The 24,560-nt window shown below is 38.7% G+C and overlaps 1 protein-coding gene across 10 annotated transcripts in view; it reads left to right on the plus strand.

Annotated features, from left to right (window-relative positions):
• vps13c (vacuolar protein sorting 13 homolog C) overlaps positions 1 to 24,560 on the plus strand; it is a 259,753-nt gene that overhangs the window by 124,397 nt on the left and 110,796 nt on the right. For all 10 annotated transcript variants that reach the window (XR_007434232.1, XR_007434233.1, XM_049473672.1 and 7 more), the window contains 5 exons: positions 1,292 to 1,452; positions 2,180 to 2,457; positions 18,322 to 18,545; positions 22,315 to 22,407; positions 22,930 to 23,298. Coding sequence is in view for 8 of the 10 variants with exons in the window: in XM_049473672.1 (XP_049329629.1) it covers positions 1,292 to 1,452; positions 2,180 to 2,457; positions 18,322 to 18,545; positions 22,315 to 22,407; positions 22,930 to 23,298 (1,125 nt within the window). In the remaining 2 variants the exon portion in view is untranslated. The remainder of the gene's footprint in view (positions 1 to 1,291; positions 1,453 to 2,179; positions 2,458 to 18,321; positions 18,546 to 22,314; positions 22,408 to 22,929; positions 23,299 to 24,560) is intronic.

The following is a 24,560-nucleotide window of genomic DNA, read 5'->3' on the forward strand; positions in this document are numbered from 1 at the left end:
TTACATTACATTACATCATCACCTCACCATCACCTCACCATCATTACATTACATTACATTACATCATCACCTCACCATCACCTCACCATCATTACATTACATCATCACCTCACCATCACCTCACCATCATTACATTACATCATCACCTCACCATCACCTCACCATCATTACATTACATTACATTACATTACATTACATCATCACCTCACCATCACCTCACCATCATTACATTACATTACATTACATTACATCATCACCTCACCATCACCTCACCATCATTACATTACATCATCACCTCACCATCACCTCACCATCATTACATTACATTACATTACATTACATCATCACCTCACCATCACCTCACCATCATTACATTACATTATCACCTCACCATCATTACATTACATTACATTACATTACATCATCACCTCACCATCACCTCACCATCATTACATTACATCATCACCTCACCATCACCTCACCATCATTACATTACATTATCACCTCACCATCACCTCACCATCATTACATTACATTACATTACATTACATCATCACCTCACCATCACCTCACCATCATTACATTACATTATCACCTCACCATCATTACATTACATTATCACCTCACCATCACCTCACCATCATTACATTACATTATCACCTCACCATCACCTCACCATCATTACATTACATTACATTACATCATCACCTCACCATCACCTCACCATCATTACATTACATTATCACCTCACCATCACCTCACCATCATTACATTACATTACATTACATTACACCATCACCTCACCATCACCTCACCAACATTACATTACATTATCACCTCACCATCATTACATTACATTACATTACATTACATCATCACCTCACCATCACCTCACCATCATTACATTACATTACATTACATTACATCATCACCTCACCATCACCTCACCATCATTACATTACATCATCACCTCACCATCACCTCACCATCATTACATTACATCATCACCTCACCATCACCTCACCTCACCATCATTTCATTACATTATCACCTCACCATCACCTCACCATCACCTCACCATCACCTCACCATCACCTTATCATTACTTTACATCATTACATTACACCATGACCTCATCACCTTATCTTCACCACATCACCTCATCATAACATTACATTACATCATCACCTCATTACATTACACTCTCTCTCTCTCTGTAGCTGGGTGTGCACAGTGAGAGTGTGTGTAATTTGTTATATTGTGTTTATATTGTGTGTGTGTTTCTCTGTAGCTGGGTGTGCACAGTGAGGGTGTGTGTCTGGGGGAGTTTAGGCTGTGTGAGATGAGAGCTGCTGGTAAGATGTTTAGTAACGGTAATCTGGAAGTTTCCACCGTGCTCTCGGCCTGCACTCTGGACGACCGGAGGAGCGGAATACAGCGCGTCACGTCCAGGTCAGAGCACTGATCACTGATCAGTTTACAGATCAATAAATCACACAGTATTATATTCACTGTATTTTACAGTTATTTAAACCACATTTTAGAAAAGCACAGGGTTCATACGGTCATGAAAAACCTGGAAATGTCATGGAATTTCAAAATAGCGTTGAGTTTCAGGCCTGGATAAGTTTTGGAAAAATAAATATACCCAGAAAGTTTTGAAAAAGTCATTGTTTTTTTTGTTCTATCGACGGAGAGAAAAGCTATTTTGAGCTAACAGATACACCAGACACATACATTTTATTATTGTAGTGTTTTTTTAAGTGCTTTTTCCGTCGTTACGATAGCAAAGACACATTGACACGCCCTAAATCGGCTTAACTGACCTTAACTGAACCAACTGAGGCCTGCAGTTGTTTGGATGTTATTGTGGGGTCTTTTGTGACCTCTTAGATGAGTCATTCTTGCGCTCTTGGGGTAATTTTGGTCGACCGGTCGGCCACTCCTGGCAAGATTCACCACTGATCCCTGTTTTAACAATCGTGTATTCATGTCATGAAAATGTGCCATGAAGTCATGAATAAGTCATGGAAATTTCTTGGTTAAAACCTGTATGAACCCTGAAAGCATCTCAGTTTCTAAGATTGATCTTTACTAATCTAATCTAATAATTAATAATCAGTACTGTATGAAGTGTGTATATATAGCGGAGTGTGTGCTGTCTGTGATTGGTTATCAGGATGCTGGGGAAGCGTGATGAGGACAGTGCGGATGCTATGGTTGATGTAACATACTCTCAGAGCGGAGGCGAGCGCTCGGTGATCGCTGTGCTGCAGAAGCTGTATCTGTGCGGCAGCGTGGAGTTCCTCATGGCCGTGGGAGAGTTCTTCCTGCAGGCCCTGCCAAAGACCCAGCCGCCGGCACCGGCCCTGCCACCGGCCCCGGCACCAGACAAACCCAGCCTGCTCCCTTTCAAACACGTCTCAGAACAAAAGATCAACAGCGGAGCCAAAACAGGTACACACCCATATACTCATATACCAATACACTCATACATTCATACACCAATATATTAATATATTAATACATCCATATACCAATATACCATCTTAGAACCAAAGATCCACAGTGGAGCCAAAACAGGTATACACCCATATACCAACATACCCATACACTAATATACCCATACACCCATATACCAACATACCCATACACACATATACCCATACACTCATATACCAACATACCCATACACCCATATACCAACATACCCATACACTAATATACCCATACACTCATATACCAACATACCCATACACTAATATACCCATACACTAATATACCCATACACTCATATACCAACATACCCATACACTAATATACCCATACACTCATATACCAACATACCCATACACACATATACCCATACACTCATATACCAACATACCCATACACTCATATACCCATACACTCATATACCCATACACTCATATACCCATACACTCATATACCCATACACTCATATACCCATACACTCATATACCCATACACTCATATACCCATACACTCATATACCCATACACTCATATACCCATACACTCATATACCCATACACTCATATACCCATACACTCATATACCAACATACCCATACACTCATATACCCATACACTCATATACCAACATACCCATACACACATATACCCATACACTCATATACCAACATACCCATACACTCATATACCCATACACTCATATACCCATACACTCATATACCCATACACTCATATACCCATACACTCATATACCCATACACTCATATACCCATACACTCATATACCCATACACTCATATACCCATACACTCATATACCCATACACTCATATACCAACATACCCATACACTCATATACCCATACACTCATATACCCATACACTCATATACCCATACACTCATATACCCATACACTCATATACCCATACACTCATATACCCATACACTCATATACCCATACACTCATATACCCATACACTCATATACCAACATACCCATACACTCATATACCCATACACTCATATACCCATACACTCATATACCCATACACTCATATACCAACATACCCATACACTCATATACCCATACACTCATATACCCATACACTCATATACCCATACACACATATACCAACATACCCATACACTCATATACCCATACACTAACATACCCATACACTCATATACCCATACACTCATATACCCATACACTCATATACCCATACACTCATATACCCATACACTCATATACCCATACACTCATATACCCATACACTCATATACCCATACACTAATATACCAACATACCCATACACACATATACCCATACACTCATATACCAACATACCCATACACACATATACCCATACACTCATATACCAACATACCCATACACTCATATACCCATACACTCATATACCCATACACTCATATACCCATACACTCATATACCCATACACTCATATACCCATACACTCATATACCAACATACCCATACACTAATATACCCATACACTCATATACCCATACACTCATATACCCATACACTCATATACCAACATACCCATACACTCATATACCCATACACTCATATACCAACATACCCATACACTAATATACCCATACACTCATATACCCATACACTAATATACCCATACACTCATATACCCATACACTCATATACCCATACACTCATATACCCATACACTAATATACCCATACACTCATATACCCATACACTAATATACCCATACACTCATATACCCATACACTCATATACCCATACACTCATATACCAACATACCCATACACTCATATACCCATACACTCATATACCCATACACTAATATACCCATACACTAATATACCCATACACTCATATACCCATACACTAATATACCAACATACCCATACACTAATATACCCATACACTAATATACCAACATACCCATACACTAATATACCCATACACTCATATACCCATACACTCATATACCCATACACTCATATACCAACATACCCATACACTCATATACCCATACACTCATATACCCATACACTCATATACCAACATACCCATACACTCATATACCCATACACTCATATACCCATACACTCATATACCCATACACTCATATACCAACATACCCATACACTAATATACCCATACACTCATATACCCATACACTCATATACCCATACACTCATATACCAACATACCCATACACTCATATACCCATACACTCATATACCAACATACCCATACACTCATATACCCATACACTCATATACCCATACACTAATATACCCATACACTAATATACCCATACACTCATATACCCATACACTCATATACCCATACACTAATATACCCATACACTCATATACCCATACACTCATATACCCATACACTCATATACCCATACACTCATATACCCATACACTCATATACCCATACACTCATATACCCATACACTAATATACCCATACACTAATATACCCATACACTAATATACCCATACACTAATATACCCATACACTAATATACCCATACACTCATATACCCATACACTCATATACCCATACACTAATATACCCATACACTCATATACCCATACACTCATATACCCATACACTCATATACCCATACACTCATATACCCATACACTCATATACCCATACACTCATATACCCATACACTCATATACCCATACACTCATATACCCATACACTCATATACCCATACACTCATATACCCATACACTAATATACCAACATACCCATACACACATATACCCATACACTCATATACCAACATACCCATACACACATATACCCATACACTCATATACCAACATACCCATACACTCATATACCCATACACTCATATACCCATACACTCATATACCCATACACTCATATACCCATACACTCATATACCCATACACTCATATACCAACATACCCATACACTAATATACCCATACACTCATATACCCATACACTCATATACCCATACACTCATATACCAACATACCCATACACTCATATACCCATACACTCATATACCAACATACCCATACACTAATATACCCATACACTCATATACCCATACACTAATATACCCATACACTCATATACCCATACACTCATATACCCATACACTCATATACCCATACACTAATATACCCATACACTCATATACCCATACACTAATATACCCATACACTCATATACCCATACACTCATATACCCATACACTCATATACCAACATACCCATACACTCATATACCCATACACTCATATACCCATACACTAATATACCCATACACTAATATACCCATACACTCATATACCCATACACTAATATACCAACATACCCATACACTAATATACCCATACACTAATATACCAACATACCCATACACTAATATACCCATACACTCATATACCCATACACTCATATACCCATACACTCATATACCAACATACCCATACACTCATATACCCATACACTCATATACCCATACACTCATATACCAACATACCCATACACTCATATACCCATACACTCATATACCCATACACTCATATACCCATACACTCATATACCAACATACCCATACACTCATATACCCATACACTAATATACCAACATACCCATACACTAATATACCCATACACTCATATACCCATACACTCATATACCCATACACTCATATACCCATACACTCATATACCAACATACCCATACACTCATATACCCATACACTCATATACCCATACACTCATATACCAACATACCCATACACTCATATACCCATACACTCATATACCCATACACTCATATACCCATACACTCATATACCAACATACCCATACACTCATATACCCATACACTAATATACCAACATACCCATACACTAATATACCCATACACTAATATACCCATACACTAATATACCAACATACCCATACACTAATATACCCATACACTCATATACCCATACACTCATATACCCATACACTCATATACCAACATACCCATACACTCATATACCCATACACTCATATACCCATACACTCATATACCAACATACCCATACACTCATATACCCATACACTCATATACCCATACACTCATATACCCATACACTAATATACCAACATACCCATACACTAATATACCCATACACTCATATACCCATACACTCATATACCCATACACTCATATACCAACATACCCATACACTCATATACCCATACACTCATATACCAACATACCCATACACTCATATACCCATACACTCATATACCCATACACTAATATACCCATACACTAATATACCCATACACTCATATACCCATACACTCATATACCCATACACTAATATACCCATACACTCATATACCCATACACTCATATACCCATACACTCATATACCCATACACTCATATACCCATACACTCATATACCCATACACTCATATACCCATACACTAATATACCCATACACTAATATACCCATACACTAATATACCCATACACTAATATACCCATACACTAATATACCCATACACTCATATACCCATACACTAATATACCCATACACTCATATACCCATACACTAATATACCCATACACTCATATACCCATACACTAATATACCCATACACTCATATACCCATACACTCATATACCCATACACTCATATACCCATACACTCATATACCCATACACTCATATACCCATACACTCATATACCCATACACTCATATACCCATACACTCATATACCCATACACTCATATACCCATACACTCATATACCCATACACTCATATACCCATACACTAATATACCAACATACCCATACACACATATACCCATACACTCATATACCAACATACCCATACACACATATACCCATACACTCATATACCAACATACCCATACACTCATATACCCATACACTCATATACCCATACACTCATATACCCATACACTCATATACCCATACACTCATATACCCATACACTCATATACCAACATACCCATACACTAATATACCCATACACTCATATACCCATACACTCATATACCCATACACTCATATACCCATACACTCATATACCCATACACTCATATACCCATACACTCATATACCCATACACTCATATACCCATACACTCATATACCAACATACCCATACACTCATATACCCATACACTCATATACCAACATACCCATACACTAATATACCCATACACTCATATACCCATACACTCATATACCAACATACCCATACACTAATATACCCATACACTCATATACCCATACACTCATATACCCATACACTCATATACCCATACACTCATATACCCATACACTCATATACCCATACACTCATATACCCATACACTCATATACCCATACACTCATATACCCATACACTCATATACCCATACACTAATATACCCATACACTCATATACCCATACACTCATATACCAACATACCCATACACTCATATACCCATACACTCATATACCAACATACCCATACACTAATATACCCATACACTCATATACCCATACACTAATATACCCATACACTCATATACCCATACACTCATATACCCATACACTCATATACCCATACACTAATATACCCATACACTCATATACCCATACACTAATATACCCATACACTCATATACCCATACACTCATATACCCATACACTCATATACCAACATACCCATACACTCATATACCCATACACTCATATACCCATACACTAATATACCCATACACTAATATACCCATACACTCATATACCCATACACTAATATACCAACATACCCATACACTAATATACCCATACACTAATATACCAACATACCCATACACTAATATACCCATACACTCATATACCCATACACTCATATACCCATACACTCATATACCAACATACCCATACACTCATATACCCATACACTCATATACCCATACACTCATATACCAACATACCCATACACTCATATACCCATACACTCATATACCCATACACTCATATACCCATACACTCATATACCAACATACCCATACACTCATATACCCATACACTAATATACCAACATACCCATACACTAATATACCCATACACTCATATACCCATACACTCATATACCCATACACTCATATACCAACATACCCATACACTCATATACCCATACACTCATATACCAACATACCCATACACTCATATACCCATACACTCATATACCCATACACTCATATACCAACATACCCATACACTCATATACCCATACACTCATATACCCATACACTCATATACCCATACACTCATATACCAACATACCCATACACTCATATACCCATACACTAATATACCAACATACCCATACACTAATATACCCATACACTCATATACCCATACACTCATATACCCATACACTCATATACCAACATACCCATACACTCATATACCCATACACTCATATACCAACATACCCATACACACATATACCCATACACTCATATACCCATACACTCATATACCCATACACTCATATACCCATACACTCATATACCCATACACTCATATACCCATACACTCATATACCCATACACTAATATACCCATACACTCATATACCCATACACTCATATACCCATACACTCATATACCCATACACTCATATACCCATACACTCATATACCCATACACTCATATACCCATACACTCATATACCCATACACTAATATACCCATACACTCATATACCCATACACTCATATACCCATACACTCATATACCAACATACCCATACACTCATATACCCATACACTCATATACCAACATACCCATACACTAATATACCCATACACTAATATACCCATACACTCATATACCCATACACTAATATACCCATACACTCATATACCCATACACTCATATACCCATACACTAATATACCCATACACTCATATACCCATACACTCATATACCCATACACTCATATACCCATACACTCATATACCCATACACTCATATACCCATACACTCATATACCCATACACTAATATACCCATACACTAATATACCCATACACTCATATACCCATACACTCATATACCCATACACTCATATACCCATACACTCATATACCCATACACTCATATACCCATACACTCATATACCCATACACTCATATACCCATACACTAATATACCAACATACCCATACACTCATATACCCATACACTAATATACCCATACACTCATATACCAACATACCCATACACTAATATACCCACACACTAATATACCCATACACTAATATACCCATACACTCATATACCAACATACCCATACACCCATATACCCATACACTCATATACCCATACACTCATATACCCATACACTCATATACCCATACACTCATATACCCATACACTCATATACCCATACACTAATATACCCATACACCCATATACCCATACACTAATATACCCATACACTCATATACCAAGATACCCATACACTAACATACCCATACACTAATATACCCATACACTCATATACCCATACACTCATATACCCATACACTCATATACCAACATACCCATACACTCATATACCCATACACTCATATACCCATACACTCATATACCAACATACCCATACACTCATATACCCATACACTCATATACCCATACACTCATATACCCATACACTCATATACCAACATACCCATACACTCATATACCCATACACTAATATACCAACATACCCATACACTAATATACCCATACACTCATATACCCATACACTCATATACCCATACACTCATATACCAACATACCCATACACTCATATACCCATACACTCATATACCAACATACCCATACACTCATATACCCATACACTCATATACCCATACACTCATATACCCATACACTCATATACCCATACACTCATATACCCATACACTCATATACCCATACACTCATATACCCATACACTAATATACCCATACACTCATATACCCATACACTCATATACCCATACACTCATATACCAACATACCCATACACTCATATACCCATACACTCATATACCCATACACTCATATACCCATACACTCATATACCCATACACTCATATACCAACATACCCATACACTCATATACCCATACACTAATATACCCATACACTCATATACCAACATACCCATACACCCATATACCAACATACCCATACACTAATATACCCATACACTAATATACCCATACACTAATATACCCATACACTCATATACCAACATACCCATACACCCATATACCCATACACTAACATACCCATACACCCATATACCCATACACCCATATACCCATACACTCATATACCCATACACTCATATACCCATACACTCATATACCCATACACTCATATACCAACATACCCATACACTAATATACCCATACACTAATATACCCATACACTCATATACCCATACACTAATATACCCATACACTCATATACCCATACACTCATATACCCATACACTAATATACCCATACACTCATATACCCATACACTCATATACCCATACACTCATATACCCATACACTCATATACCCATACACTCATATACCCATACACTCATATACCCATACACTCATATACCCATACACTCATATACCCATACACTAATATACCCATACACTAATATACCCATACACTCATATACCCATACACTCATATACCCATACACTCATATACCCATACACTCATATACCCATACACTCATATACCCATACACTCATATACCCATACACTCATATACCCATACACTAATATACCAACATACCCATACACTCATATACCCATACACTAATATACCCATACACTCATATACCAACATACCCATACACCCATATACCAACATACCCATACACTAATATACCCACACACTAATATACCCATACACTAATATACCCATACACTCATATACCAACATACCCATACACCCATATACCCATACACTAACATACCCATACACCCATATACCCATACACCCATATACCCATACACTCATATACCCATACACTCATATACCCATACACTCATATACCCATACACTCATATACCCATACACTCATATACCCATACACTAATATACCCATACACCCATATACCCATACACTAATATACCCATACACTCATATACCAAGATACCCATACACTAACATACCCATACACTAATATACCCATACACTCATATACCCATACACTCATATACCCATACACTCATATACCAACATACCCATACACTCATATACCCATACACTCATATACCCATACACTCATATACCAACATACCCATACACTCATATACCCATACACTCATATACCCATACACTCATATACCCATACACTCATATACCAACATACCCATACACTCATATACCCATACACTAATATACCAACATACCCATACACTAATATACCCATACACTCATATACCCATACACTCATATACCCATACACTCATATACCAACATACCCATACACTCATATACCCATACACTCATATACCAACATACCCATACACTCATATACCCATACACTCATATACCCATACACTCATATACCAACATACCCATACACTCATATACCCATACACTCATATACCCATACACTCATATACCCATACACTCATATACCAACATACCCATACACTCATATACCCATACACTAATATACCAACATACCCATACACTAATATACCCATACACTCATATACCCATACACTCATATACCCATACACTCATATACCAACATACCCATACACTCATATACCCATACACTCATATACCAACATACCCATACACTCATATACCCATACACTCATATACCCATACACTCATATACCCATACACTCATATACCCATACACTCATATACCCATACACTCATATACCCATACACTCATATACCCATACACTAATATACCCATACACTCATATACCCATACACTCATATACCCATACACTCATATACCAACATACCCATACACTCATATACCCATACACTCATATACCAACATACCCATACACTAATATACCCATACACTAATATACCCATACACTCATATACCCATACACTAATATACCCATACACTCATATACCCATACACTCATATACCCATACACTAATATACCCATACACTCATATACCCATACACTCATATACCCATACACTCATATACCCATACACTCATATACCCATACACTCATATACCCATACACTCATATACCCATACACTAATATACCCATACACTAATATACCCATACACTCATATACCCATACACTCATATACCCATACACTCATATACCCATACACTCATATACCCATACACTCATATACCCATACACTCATATACCCATACACTCATATACCCATACACTAATATACCAACATACCCATACACTCATATACCCATACACTAATATACCCATACACTCATATACCAACATACCCATACACCCATATACCAACATACCCATACACTAATATACCCATACACTAATATACCCATACACTAATATACCCATACACTCATATACCAACATACCCATACACCCATATACCCATACACTAACATACCCATACACCCATATACCCATACACCCATATACCCATACACTCATATACCCATACACTCATATACCCATACACTCATATACCCATACACTCATATACCCATACACTCATATACCCATACACTAATATACCCATACACCCATATACCCATACACTAATATACCCATACACTCATATACCAAGATACCCATACACTAACATACCCATACACCCATATACCCATACACTCATATACCCATACACCCATATACCCATACACTCATATACCCATACACTCATATACCCATACACTCATATACCCATACACTAATATACCTATACACCCATATACCCATACACTAATATACCCATACACTCATATACCAACATACCCATACACTAATATACCCATACACCCATATACCCATACACTCATATACCCATACACCCATATACCCATACACTCATATACCCATACACCCATATACCCATACACTAATATACCTATACACCCATATACCCATACACCCATATACCCATACACTCATATACCCATACACCCATATACCCATACACTCATATACCCATACACTCATATACCCATACACTCATATACCCATACACTAATATACCTATACACCCATATACCCATACACTAATATACCCATACACTCATATACCAACATACCCATACACCCATATACCCATACACCCATATACCCATACACTCATATACCCATACACCCATATACCCATACACTCATATACCCATACACCCATATACCCATACACTAATATACCTATACACCCATATACCCATACACCCATATACCCATACACTAATATACCTATACACCCATATACCCATACACTCATATACCCATACACTCATATACCCATACACTAATATACCTATACACCCATATACCCATACACTCATATACCAACATACCCATACACTAATATACCCATACACTCATATACCAACATACCCATACACCCATATACCCATACACCCATATACCCATACACCCATATACCCATACACTCATATACCCATACACCCATATACCCATACACTCATATACCCATACACTCATATACCCATACACTCATATACCCATACACTAATATACCTATACACCCATATACCCATACACTCATATACCAACATACCCATACACCCATATACCCATACACCCATATACCCATACACTCATATACCCATACACCCATATACCCATACACTCATATACCCATACACCCATATACCCATACACTAATATACCTATACACCCATATACCCATACACCCATATACCCATACACTAATATACCTATACACCCATATACCCATACACTCATATACCCATACACTCATATACCCATACACTAATATACCTATACACCCATATACCCATACACTCATATACCAACATACCCATACACTAATATACCCATACACTCATATACCAACATACCCATACACCCATATACCCATACACCCATATACCCATACACCCATATACCCATACACTCATATACCCATACACCCATATACCCATACACTAATATACCCATACACTCATATACCAACATACCCATACACCCATATACCCATACACCCATATACCCATACACCCATATACCCATACACCCATATACCAACATACCCATACACCCATATACCCATACACCCATATACCAACATACCCATACACTAATATACCCATACACCCATATATCCATACACTAATATACCCATACACTCATATACCAACATACCCATATACCCATACACTCATATACCCATACACCCATATACCCATACACCCATATACCCATACACTCATATACCCATACACCCATATATCCATACACTAATATACCCATACACCCATATACCCATACACCCATATACCCATACACTCATATACCCATACACCCATATACCCATACACTAATATACCCATACACTTATATACCAACATACCCATACACCCATATACCCATACACCCATATACCAACATACCCATACACCCATATACCCATACACCCATATACCAACATACCCATACACTAATATACCCATACACTAATATACCAACATACCCATACACCCATATACCAACATACCCATACACCCATATACCCATACACCCATATACCAACATACCCATACACTAATATACCCATACACTCATATACCAACATACCCATACACTCATATACCCATACACCCATATACCCATACACTCATATACCCATACACTCATATACCCATACACTCATATACCCATACACTCATATACCCATACACCCATATACCCATACACTCATATACCCATACACTCATATACCCATACACTCATATACCCATACACTCATATACCCATACACTCATATACCCATACACCCATATACCCATACACTCATATACCCATACACTCATATACCCATACACTCATATACCCATACACTCATATACCCATACACCCATATACCCATACACTAATATACCCATACACTCATATACCCATACACTAATATACCCATACACTCATATACCAACATACCCATACACCCATATACCCATACACTCATATACCCATACACTAACATACCCATACACTCATATACCCATACACCCATATACCCATACACTAATATACCCATACACTAATATACCCATACACTCATATACCCATACACCCATATACCCATACACTAATATACCCATACACTAATATACCCATACACTCATATACCAACATACCCATACACCCATATACCCATACACTCATATACCCATACACTAACATACCCATACACCCATATACCTATACACTCATATACCCATACACTCATATACCCATACACTCATATACCCATACACTCATATACCAACATACCCATACACTCATATACCCATACACTCATATACCCATACACTCATATACCCATACACTAATATACCCATACACTCATATACCAACATACCCATACACCCATATACCCATACACTCATATACCCATACACTCATATACCCATACACTCATATACCCATACACCCATATACCCATACACTAATATACCCATACACTCATATACCAACATACCCATACACCCATATACCCATACACTCATATACCCATACACTCATATACCCATACACTCATATACCCATACACTAATATACCCATACACTAATATACCCATACACTCATATACCAACATACCCATACACCCATATACCCATACACTCATATACCCATACACTAACATACCCATACACCCATATACCTATACACTCATATACCCATACACTCATATACCCATACACTCATATACCCATACACTCATATACCAACATACCCATACACTCATATACCCATACACTCATATACCCATACACTCATATACCCATACACTCATATACCCATACACTAATATACCCATACACTCATATACCAACATACCCATACACCCATATACCCATACACTCATATGCCCATACACTCATATACCCATACACTCATATACCCATACACCCATATACCCATACACTCATATACCCATACACTCATATACCCATACACTCATATACCCATACACTCATATACCCATACACCCATATACCCATACACTCATATACCCATACACTCATATACCCATACACCCATATACCCATACACTCATATACCCATACACTCATATACCCATACACTCATATACCCATACACTCATATACCAACATACCCATACACCCATATACCCATACACTCATATACCCATACACTCATATACCCATACACTCATATACCAACATACCCATACACCCATATACCCATACACTCATATACCCATACACTCATATACCAACATACCCATACACCCATATACCCATACACTCATATACCCATACACTCATATACCCATACACTCATATACCCATACACTCATATACCCATACACTCATATACCCATACACTCATATACCCATACACTCATATACCCATACACTCATATACCAACATACCCATACACCCATATACCCATACACTCATATACCCATACACTCATATACCCATACACTCATATACCCATACACTCATATACCCATACACTCATATACCAACATACCCATACACCCATATACCCATACACTCATATACCCATACACTCATATACCCATACACTCATATACCCATACACTCATATACCAACATACCCATACACCCATATACCCATACACTCATATACCCATACACTCATATACCCATACACTCATATACCAACATACCCATACACCCATATACCCATACACTCATATACCCATACACTCATATACCAACATACCCATACACCCATATACCCATACACTCATATACCCATACACTCATATACCCATACACTCATATACCCATACACTCATATACCCATACACTCATATACCAACATACCCATACACCCATATACCCATACACTCATATACCTATACACCCATATACCCATACACTAATATACCCATACACTCATATACCAATATATTAATACATCCATATACCAATATACTCATACACCTATATACCATCTCAGAACCAAAGATCCACAGCTGAGCCAAAACAGGTACACACCCATATACTCATACATGAAATGTTTCTAACTGTTGTTTGTCTCGCTGCCTCAAAGTGCTGTTAGCCAATCAGAGGTGATATGTATGAATATTCATGAGCAGTATTAAAAAAATAAAAACGAGACAAAATTAACTGACATTTTCGTCAACGAATAAAAACGAGACGAAAATGGCAGGGATGACTTCCAATCAGAACTGATTTAGTTCTGGAAGAGATCCAATCAGTACCCGTCTCTTTTGCAGCAGCGGGAGGACAGACTCGCCTAAACTGTAGTTACCTACACCCTTTACATTTTACTTGACTAAATTTACGGTAATTATGTCGACTGAAACTAGACTAAAACTAAAAACAACTCAGATGACTAAATTATGACTAAAACTAAATGCCATTTTCGTCACTAGACTATGACTAAAACTAAATCAAAATTTGTTGTCAAAATTAACACTGATTAGCGGTGAGCTAGCTAACATTTATTATTATTTTTATTATTATATATTTATTATTTGTGTGGTTTGTCTGTGTAGCTCCAGGTCAGAAGATGGTGCTGCGTATGGTGGTGGTGGATCCGGAGGTGGTGTTCGTGGCGAATCTGATGAAGGCGGATGCTCCGGCTCTGGTTGCTTCTTTTCAGTGTGATTTCAGGTTCGACTCTCAGGAGGAGACTCAGCTCATGAAGGCCAACGTGAAGGACTTCAAAGTTCTGGCCTGTCCCTTTATCAGGACCAAGGACAACCAGGCCGTCACCACCGTACGTACACCACAGATACACAAGACCAGGGCATAAAGAGCTGACACTGCGATTGGGAGATCTTTGATACGAATCCCGGTCATGCAGCTTGCCGTCAGCTGCCGGAGCCCCGAGAGAGCACAACTGGTCTTGTTCTCTCTGAGTGGGGAGATGGCAATTGAAACAAATCAAATTGGGACCTGTAGAGGTGAAGAGGAGAATAAGTAGAGGTGTAGAGATGAGGAGGTAGAAATGAAGAAATAGAGCTGAGGAAATAGAGGTGTAGAGGTCTAAAGGTACAGCTGAAGAGGTGTAGAGGTAAAGGTAGAGGTGAAGAGGTAAAGAGATAAAGGTGTAGATGTAGAGGTGAAGAGGTAGAGGCAAAGAGGTAAATGTGTAGAGGTGAAGAGGATGAGGTGTAGATGTAGAGGTGTAAAGGTAGAGAAGTGAAGACGTAGAGGGTTAGAAGTAGAGGTGAAGAGGTAAAGTTGTAGATATAGAGGTGAAGAATTACATGTGTTTATGTAGAGATAAAGAGGTAGAGATGGAGTGATAGCTGTGTAGAGGTGAAGAGGAAGAGATGTAGATGTAGAGGTGTAAAGGTAGAGAAGTAAAGACGTAGAGGGTTAGAAGTAGAGCTGAAGAAGTAAAGTTGTAGATATAGAGATGAAGAATTAGATGTGTTTATGTAGAGATAAAGGGGTAGAGGTGGAGTGAGGTGAAGAGGTAGAGCTGTAGACGTGAAGAGGTAGAGCTGCAGAGGTGAAGAGGTAGAGATGTAGAGGTGAAGAGATGTAGAGGTGAAGAAGTAAAATTGTAGAGGAGAGGAGGTAGAGATGAAGAGGTGAAGAGGTAGAGCTGTAGAGGGGAAGAGATAGAAATGTAGAGGTGAAAAAGTAAAGGGTAGAGGTGAAGAGGTAGAGCTGTGGAGGTGAAGAAGTAAGAGGTGAGGAGGTAACGATGAAGAGGTAGAGGTGTTTAGGTAAAGATGAGGTAGAGGTATTTAGGTAAAGATGAGGTAGAGGTGTTTAGGTAAAGGTGAAGTAGAGGTGTTTAGGTAAAGGTGAGGTAGAGGTGTTTAGGTAAAGATGAGGTAGAGGTATTTAGGTAAAGATGAGGTAGAGGTATTTAGGTAAAAATGAGGTAGAGGTGTTTAGGTAAAGATGAGGTAGAGGTATTTAGGTAAAGATGAGGTAGAGGTATTTAGGTAAAAATGAGGTAGAGGTGTTTAGGTAAAGGTGAAGTAGAGGTGTTTAGGTAAAGATGAGGTAGAGGTGTTTAGGTAGACATGAAGGGGTAGAGGTGTTTAGGTTAAGATGAGATAGAGGTGTTTAGGTAAAGATGAGGTAGAGGTGTTTAGGTAAAGATGAGATAGAGGTGTTTAGGTACACATGAAGGGGTAGAGGTGTTTAGGTGAAGATGAGGTAGAGGTGTTTAGGTGAAGATGAGGTAGAGGTGTTTAGGTGAAGATGAGGTAGAGGTGTTTAGGTAAAGATGAGGTAGAGGTGTTTAGGTAAAGATGAGGTAGAGGTGTTTAGGTAGACATGAAGGGGTAGAGGTGTTTAGGTTAAGATGAGATAGAGGTGTTTAGGTAAAGATGAGGTAGAGGTGTTTAGGTAAAGATGAGATAGAGGTGTTTAGGTAGACATGAAGGGGTAGAGGTGTTTAGGTAAAGATGAGGTAGAGGTGTTTAGGTGAAGATGAGGTAGAGGTGTTTAGGTGAAGATGAGGTAGAGGTGTTTAGGTAAAGATGAGGTAGAGGTGTTTAGGTAAAGATGAGGTAGAGGTGTTTAGGTAAAGATGAGGTAGAGGTGTTTAGGTAGACATGAAGGGGTAGAGGTGTTTAGGTTAAGATGAGATAGAGGTGTTTAGGTAAAGATGAGGTAGAGGTGTTTAGGTAAAGATGAGATAGAGGTGTTTAGGTAGACATGAAGGGGTAGAGGTGTTTAGGTAAAGATGAGGTAGAGGTGTTTAGGTGAAGATGAGGTAGAGGTGTTTAGGTGAAGATGAGGTAGAGGTGTTTAGGTAAAGATGAGGTAGAGGTGTTTAGGTAAAGATGAGGTAGAGGTGTTTAGGTGAAGATGAGGTAGAGGTGTTTAGGTAAAGATGAGGTAGAGGTGTTTAGGTAAAGGTGAAGTAGAGGTGTTTAGGTAAAGGTGAGGTAGAGGTGTTTAGGTAAAGATGAGGTAGAGGTATTTAGGTAAAGAGGAGGTAGAGGTATTTAGGTAAAAATGAGGTAGAGGTGTTTAGGTAAAGATGAGGTAGAGGTATTTAGGTAAAGATGAGGTAGAGGTATTTAGGTAAAAATGAGGTAGAGGTGTTTAGGTAAAGGTGAAGTAGAGGTGTTTAGGTAAAGATGAGGTAGAGGTGTTTAGGTAGACATGAAGGGGTAGAGGTGTTTAGGTTAAGATGAGATAGAGGTGTTTAGGTAAAGATGAGGTAGAGGTGTTTAGGTAAAGATGAGATAGAGGTGTTTAGGTAAAGGTGAGGTAGAGGTGTTTAGGTAAAGATGAGGTAGAGGTATTTAGGTAAAGATGAGGTAGAGGTATTTAGGTAAAAATGAGGTAGAGGTGTTTAGGTAAAGATGAGGTAGAGGTATTTAGGTAAAGATGAGGTAGAGGTATTTAGGTAAAAATGAGGTAGAGGTGTTTAGGTAAAGGTGAAGTAGAGGTGTTTAGGTAAAGATGAGGTAGAGGTGTTTAGGTAGACATGAAGGGGTAGAGGTGTTTAGGTTAAGATGAGATAGAGGTGTTTAGGTAAAGATGAGGTAGAGGTGTTTAGGTAAAGATGAGATAGAGGTGTTTAGGTACACATGAAGGGGTAGAGGTGTTTAGGTGAAGATGAGGTAGAGGTGTTTAGGTGAAGATGAGGTAGAGGTGTTTAGGTGAAGATGAGGTAGAGGTGTTTAGGTAAAGATGAGGTAGAGGTGTTTAGGTAGACATGAAGGGGTAGAGGTGTTTAGGTTAAGATGAGATAGAGGTGTTTAGGTAAAGATGAGGTAGAGGTGTTTAGGTAAAGATGAGATAGAGGTGTTTAGGTAGACATGAAGGGGTAGAGGTGTTTAGGTAAAGATGAGGTAGAGGTGTTTAGGTGAAGATGAGGTAGAGGTGTTTAGGTGAAGATGAGGTAGAGGTGTTTAGGTAAAGATGAGGTAGAGGTGTTTAGGTAAAGATGAGGTAGAGGTGTTTAGGTAAAGATGAGGTAGAGGTGTTTAGGTAGACATGAAGGGGTAGAGGTGTTTAGGTTAAGATGAGATAGAGGTGTTTAGGTAAAGATGAGGTAGAGGTGTTTAGGTAAAGATGAGATAGAGGTGTTTAGGTAGACATGAAGGGGTAGAGGTGTTTAGGTAAAGATGAGGTAGAGGTGTTTAGGTGAAGATGAGGTAGAGGTGTTTAGGTGAAGATGAGGTAGAGGTGTTTAGGTAAAGATGAGGTAGAGGTGTTTAGGTAAAGATGAGGTAGAGGTGTTTAGGTGAAGATGAGGTAGAGGTGTTTAGGTAAAGATGAGGTAGAGGTGTTTAGGTGAAGATGAGGTAGAGGTGTTTAGGTGAAGATGAGGTAGAGGTGTTTAGGTAGACAAGGGGTAAAGGTGACGAGATGGAGGGGTAGAGGTTAAGATGTAGAGGTGAGGAGATGTAGAGATGAAGAGGGTAGAGGTTTAGAAGTAGAGATGTAGAGGTAGTAAACTGATAAACAGATGTACAGGTTAATTTTTGATACTCTTTTTTTATCAGATGTAAATGTAAAAAGTAATTTTAAATCACTAAAATGTGCACGTGTTTCTGCTGCAGGTTCTGAGGCCGTGCTCGGTGGTTCTGGAGACGAGGATGTCGGACAGTTCTCCTCTCACCGGCTCTGTAACCGTGGAGGAAGTGATTATAAAAGTGAGAATCTCTGTTTTACTTTTATTTCTTTTTATTTTTAAGAGAATCTATTTAGGGAAGACGATCTGTTATGGAGACTCAGATAATCACTGAGAATTCAGACCTGTAGAGGAAATAATTCATATTTATGACAAAAAAGATCCCTCCTGTTACTGAAACTCACTCCTGTTACTGGAACTAATTCCTATTACTGTTATTGGAACTCACTCCTGTTACTGGCACTCACTCCTGTTACTGGAACTAATTCCTGTTACTGAAACTCACTCCTGTTACTCAAACTCACTCCTGTTACTGGAACTCAATCCTGTTACTGGAACTCACTCCTGTTACTGGAACTAATTCCTGTTACTGAAACTCACTCCTGTTACTGAAACTCATTCCTATTACTGTTACTGAAACTCACTCCTGTTACTGAAACCTCTCACTCACTCCTGTTACATATTAAAGACTAAGTGTCCTGACCTCTCTTCTCCTCTCCTGCTGTACCGTTTGCTCTCCTCTTTCTTTCCCTCCGTTCCTCAGGTCTCCCCCATCATCCTGAACACGGTTCTGACCATTACCGCGGCGATGACCCCGCGAGCGCCGGAGGAGCGCGGCACGGCGGCGGCGCCGGAGACGCTGAGCTCTCTGTGGAGCATGAGGAACATCTACACCTGTAACTACTGGTTCCTGGGGGTGGAGACGGCGGCGGAGGTGACGGAGAGCTTCTGCGAGGTGGATGGAGGGAAGGAGGGCGAGAGCTTCAGGGCGGAGGTGAAGGTGGTGCAGGTCACCCTGGAGTCCGGCCAAGGTCACCGCACCATCCCCCTGCTGCTCGCCGAGTCCTCCATCACCGCCTGCGCCCGCAACTGGTCCTCCACCCTCAGCCTCGCCGCAGATATCACACTCGAGGTGTGTAGAGAGTGTGTGTGCAGTGTGTAGTGTGTGTATAGTGTGTGTGTGCATTGTGTATGTATAATGTGTGTCTATGATATGTTTATATAGTGTGTGTATAGTGTGTGTATAGTGTAGTGTGTGTATAGTGTGTGTACAGTGTAGTGTGTGTGTGTATAGTGTGTGTATAGTGTGTGTATAGTGTAGTGTGTGTATTTTGTGTGTACAGTGTGTGTGTGTATAGTGGTTGTGTATAGTGTGTGTATAGTGTAGTGTGTGTGTGTATAGTGTGTGTATAGTGTAGTGTGTGTATAGTGTAGTGTGTGTATTTTGTGTGTACAGTGTGTGTGTGTGTATAGTGGTTGTGTATAGTGTGTGTATAGTGTAGTGTGTGTGTGTGTATAGTGTGTGTATAGTGTGTGTATAGTGTAGTGTGTGTATAGTGTGTGTATAGTGTGTGTATAGTGTGTGTATAGTTTGTGTACAGTGTGTGTGTGTATAGTGTGTGTATAGTGTAGTGTGTGTATAGTGTGTGTACAGTGTGTGTACAGTGTGTGTGTTTGTATAGTGTGTGTATAGTGTGTGTATAGTGTAGTGTGTGTATAGTGTAGTGTGTGTATAGTGTGTGTATAGTGTGTGTGTGTATAGTGTGTGTATAGTGTGTGTTTAGTGTAGTGTGTGTATAGTGTAGTGTGTGTATAGTGTGTGTACAGTGTGTGTGTGTATAGTGTGTGTATAGTGTGTGTATAGTGTAGTGTGTGTATATAGTGTGTGTATAGTGTGTGTATAGTGTAGTGTGTGTGTATAGTGTAGTGTGTGTATAGTGTGTGTACAGTGTGTGTGTATATAGTGTGTGTACAGTGTGTGTGTGTATAGTGTGTGTATAGTGTGTGTATAGTGTAGTGTGTGTGTATAGTGTAGTGTGTGTGTATAGTGTGTGTACAGTGTGTGTATAGTGTGTGTATAGTATAGTGTGTGTATAGTGTAGTGTGTGTATAGTGTAGTGTGTGTATAGTGTAGTGTGTGTATAGTGTAGTGTGTGTATAGTGTGTGTACAGTGTGTGTGTGTGTGTATAGTGTGTGTATAGTGTGTGTATAGTGTAGTGTGTGTATATAGTGTGTGTATAGTGTGTGTATAGTGTAGTGTGTGTATAGTGTAGTGTGTGTATAGTGTGTGTACAGTGTGTGTGTTTATAGTGTGTGTATAGTGTGTGTATAGTGTAGTGTGTGTATATAGTGTGTATATAGTGTGTGTATAGTGTGTGTACAGTGTGTGTGTG

This window comes from Astyanax mexicanus, unplaced genomic scaffold (assembly GCF_023375975.1).
Source record: "Astyanax mexicanus isolate ESR-SI-001 unplaced genomic scaffold, AstMex3_surface scaffold_43, whole genome shotgun sequence".
Lineage (NCBI taxonomy): Eukaryota > Metazoa > Chordata > Actinopteri > Characiformes > Acestrorhamphidae > Astyanax > Astyanax mexicanus.